Here is a 4,543-nt window from a genome sequence, read left to right as displayed (position 1 = left end):
GTCCCTAAAATCATCACTAAAACAATATCTAACATGGATTATTTAGAATGGAATGAAAATGATTGATTAATAGTATTAACAACCCTTAAAGTCATCACTAAAATAGTACTTAACATGAAATATTTATATAACATCGAATCCATCAAGAATAACACTTAATAGCCCTTTAGAATTGAATTTAAACTAACATAGTATCGATCAAAGGTGAGTACCAATCAACTCCTAAAACATAATATATAATATAGCATGCAATATATATATATATATATACATATCTACAAGGTCTTGAGAAAAAAGATTAACATAAATACATACACCAAAAACATATCTCATGAAAATATAAAAGGGATAAAGAGTAGAAAAATCACATGCGATATGGAAACTACAAGGCTGCAAAGCCTAAAAATTTCTTTGAGGTTTAGAAGGGTAAAAAAAAAAAAAATGTAGAGAGAATATGATGGTTCTACTCACTAGGTTGACGAGCTAGATTCACCCCTTAGATAAGGTTCTTCGAGCTCTTCCGATGAGGGTAAACCGATGGTGGATGTAGCCTAGTTTATGAGACATTCTTTTCCTTCTACTCTTCCTCTTCTTTTCCAATGGATGCAGACCGTAGGAAGGCTAAAATTGGCATCCCTTTTCTCCTTTAATTTTCTTCTTTCTCTTCCTCTCCTTCCTCTATTTTCTTCTCTTTTCTGTATTTCTCTTTTCAAATTAGTCAACAAAATGATTGATAATAATTACCTAAATTTTGAAGAAAGAATACTAATCAGCCTATAAGCTTTCCTAATTAGATGTGTAAACAAAGGTATAAAATTGATGAGGGTTTGGGTGATTAAATCACCACCCTTAAAAAATTATCCTAAATTCATCCTCTGAGTCAAGACTTTATTCTCTTCCCAATCACTCACCTACTTAAAAAAAAAAAACTCACCAATTTGTCTCCAATCAAATAAAATTGGTAATCTTATTACTAGAATAAAGATAACATCTAAGGATAAGATCACATGATTGATTTAATTATCAAAACAATCATCAAAATTATACATATATAAATAATAAAGATTACGTATACATGAACACTATAGGATATATATGCAATACAAGGTAACATACAAGAGATAAATAAGGTAAATTTAAAAGAAATGCCAGAGGCATTATAATCCCACCTCACCTCCTTAAAAAAATTTCAATGTCGAAATTTGAAACATCAACGGGTACAACGGATATGACAATAGGGTACAACTGGTAAAGGTTCTTACCAAAAATAGGGTGGCCAAAATGGAGGATTCCTCTTGATGTTAATGTGCTGCAGGGTCGTCTCCTCTCATATCCCCAATATCAGAGGTTCCTAAGAGGTGAGGGTAAAGGTTCCGCACTTCTTCCTCTAGTTCCCACAACTACATTGAAATGTCATGGTTATTCCAAAGGACTTTCATGTAAGGGATAGTGTGTCTTCGAAGAACTTACTCTTTGCGATCTAGAATCTACACTGGTGCCCTCTTCATAAGTCAAACCAGGGTCCAATTGCAGTGACTCGTAGCTCAGAATATGAGATAGATCTAAAATGTATTTCCTGAGCAATGAGATATGAAAAAAATCGTGGACACTTGACAAAACTAGTGGCAGTGCGAGCTGGTACGCCACACTACTGACCTTCCTCAAAATCACAAATGGTCCAATATACTTCGGACTCGGTTTGCCCTTCTTCCCTAATTGAACCATGCCTTTCATGGGTGTAATATTCAAGAACACACTCTCACCCACTGCCAATTGTAGATCTTTCTTCGTGTCGACATGGCTCCTCTGTCTACCCTAAGCTTCCATCATCCTTTTCTAAATCATGCCAACTTTCTCCTATGCCTCAATGATGAAATCAAGCCTGGTGATCTTCCTCTCTCCCACTTCATCCCAAAAATAGTGGAGAGCGGCACTTCCTGCCATAGAGTGCCTCATAAGGAACCATTTCAATGGTTGCCTGAAAGCTGTTATTGTGGGAAAATTCGACCAGAGGAAGATGTCTTCCCCACCTTCCCTTCAAATCTAGTACACAAGCTCTTAGCATGTCTTCTACCACTGATTAACTCTCTCTGTCTACCCATTCGACTGAGAGTGGAAAGGAGTGCTGAAGTTCAATTTTGTTCCCGTTACTTCCTGCGGCTTTGGAGGTAAATATGGAATCTCTGTCCGACATGATTTTCAAGAGTACGGCTAGCACTGCCTATTGTTGAACTGAGAGAGAGAGAGAGATTGGAGAAATATACATCTAGGAGTGAAAGCAGAGAGAGGTGACATATGACATGGGGTTTCTTGAGGGTGGGACGATGATTCAATTTTTATAATTATGATGATAAAGGTAATTGTGAAATAGAGACCCTTCTTCTTCTGTGGTTCCATTTGGATTTCTTACTGGCTAGAGAGACCTTTCTTCTTCTATCGTTCTCCCTCCTAGAGCAAGGAACCGTTTGGGACGGAGAGACCTTTCTTCTTTTATCGCTCTCCCTCCTAGAGCAGGGATCCATTTGGGATGGAGATACCTTTCTTCATCTATCGTTTCGTTTGGGTTTCTGGTTGGACAGAGAGACCTATCTTATTCTTAAAAAAGCATACCAAAGAAGTGAGGTAGTACTTTTAATGCATAGGAGAGAGACCTTTCATTTTTTCTCTTGAGCAGGGATCCTTTTGGGTGTATTTTTAGGCCATTTTGAAAGGACTTTTCTGGTAGATATCAATGATTCTTTTTTTTTTTTTTTTTTTTTTGTCTTTTTAAAAAAGTGTACCAAATAAGTGAAGTACGTACTTTTAATAGTAGTATGATATGATATATATCTTGCAAACCTCCCACAATTTGCAACATGCTCTTTTTCAATCAAATGAAGAACAACCATAAAAAAATATTGAATAGAAGAAAACTTAAGAAAATATATACATTCAAAGCTTATAATGCAACTTCATACAAAATTTCAACAAAAAATAAAAAATAAAAAAATAAAGCAAACACAATTCAACAGATCTCCTAATATAGGAGGAAAAAGATGTGATCTTTCCTTTATTAAGCCTTCTCAGGTCTTATTCCAGTTTTGTACGTATTTTTCATTCGGAGGAACTGTATAAGTACTGTATTCCTGCAATGTCATCACTATGGAGATCTCTCTTTACAACCCCAGCTGAATGGGAAGGGTACATGATGGCATCTTTAACTGAGGTGTGGCCAAGACCTAAAAGGTGTCCAATTTCATGTACAGCAACTGATTCTAAGTCTACCGTATTATGGCTTGGATTAGTACTCCAATTCTCATCAGCATCGTAATGAAACTTTCCATCAGTTGGTGCAAAAGCATGCGCTAGAATCCTCCATTTTCCATCAAATGGGGCACCATCTCCATGATCTCTGCGGTGGAATCCGATAACTATATCAGTATTTGGTGTACCTTCTTCTACTTCTTCAAATGTGAACTGGCTTACCTTCGCCCATCTTGAGAAAGCTTTTGAGCACACAGACTGCAAGTCCTTTGCTGCACTTATTTGGGCGCTGGAATGGAAAGAGTATGTGAGATCACGCATGTAAGCTGGCCATTTAGGCATGTCTGGGAAAAATGAGTAAGGGGGGATTGAGTGGAGAGTATTGGAGCCATTATAGTGTCCTCTCTTCCCCGATCGCATCCAACTCGTTCCATTGATGATATCTGCAACACCACATCTTGGCACCATCATTTGCTTCACCGTCTGTGAATCTATGGCCCCTGTGATATTCAGATTGTAATTTAGTTGGTAGGTCTTTACTGCGGCCTCCAATAGGTCATCGAACTCGTCGCCATTGGCATGGGCAGCAAGGCTTTTGTTTGATTGATGAGTATAACTCAAGTAACCAAATTTCTCTAGATATTGTTTGAGCTCATATAGCCCTTTCACTGTCTGCCCCTTGTGGCATCCCTCCAGATGCTTGAAGGACTTGAAAGTTTGCTTAACTGGTCTGGATAGAACTATTTGAGGCAAAATGAAGAGAGACAGGAAGAGGATAAAGGAGAAGAAAAGGAGAGAAAATTTCATCTCTGTAAACTTGTTATATCGTAAGGTGACAATGGAGCTAGCTCTTGTTGGTGTTGTGGTGGGCTGCATTCTCCCACAAGTATTTATAAGCATCCTAAGGTCATATTGCCCGTTGGAGGAAGCATCAATTAGGATTAATTTTTTACCAAAAAAAAAAGTGTTATACATTTTGAGAGGTCCTTCCCAAATTTGGAGAGGTCCGTCCCAAATTGAGACTTTGAATTAGAAAATGGTCATGGTCATTACTCATTACAGCCAATGACCATGGGACCTTACTCCATTGATTCAAATTTCAAGTATTTAGTCCTGCCACGCATGCATTAAGTCCTACAATTATCCATCATCGAAATGTGAAAAGTCATGACCATCCGGAAAATGATCTAATGAAATAAGCATTAGAAGTTTTTTTTTTCAAAAATTCAAACAAGTTATAGAGAGAGAGAGAGAGAGAGAGAGGGAAAGACTTGGGTTTTTCTTTTCTTTTTTTTTTTTT

General features: G+C 37.4%; 1 protein-coding gene across 2 annotated transcripts; it reads right to left on the bottom strand.

Annotated features, from left to right (window-relative positions):
- Positions 1–3,022: 3,022 nt before the first annotated feature.
- On the bottom strand, positions 3,023–4,140 carry LOC122088462 (metalloendoproteinase 2-MMP-like). 2 transcript variants are annotated; one of them, XM_042657751.1, is made up of 2 exons: positions 3,466–4,140; positions 3,259–3,391 (listed from the first exon to the last, which is right to left on the bottom strand). In XM_042657751.1, exons 1-2 carry the CDS (start codon positions 4,117–4,119, stop codon positions 3,365–3,367), a joined length of 681 nt encoding a protein of 226 aa, XP_042513685.1. In that variant the 5' UTR covers positions 4,120–4,140; the 3' UTR covers positions 3,259–3,364. The 2 variants fall into 2 exon arrangements, with proteins under 2 accessions (XP_042513678.1, XP_042513685.1); XM_042657744.1 differs by having other exon boundaries at positions 3,023–4,134.
- Positions 4,141–4,543: the final 403 nt, after the last annotated feature.

Source organism: Macadamia integrifolia, chromosome 2, assembly GCF_013358625.1.
Source record: "Macadamia integrifolia cultivar HAES 741 chromosome 2, SCU_Mint_v3, whole genome shotgun sequence".
Taxonomy (NCBI): Eukaryota; Viridiplantae; Streptophyta; class Magnoliopsida; order Proteales; family Proteaceae; genus Macadamia; species Macadamia integrifolia.
Note: the sequence above shows the minus strand (reverse complement) of the source record. Positions and strands in the feature narration are given on the sequence as shown.

Coding starts and splice junctions, on each gene's coding strand:
- LOC122088462 (XM_042657744.1), bottom strand. CDS start 4,119: ATGCAGCCCACCACAACACCAACAAGAGCTAGCTCCATTGTCACCTTA.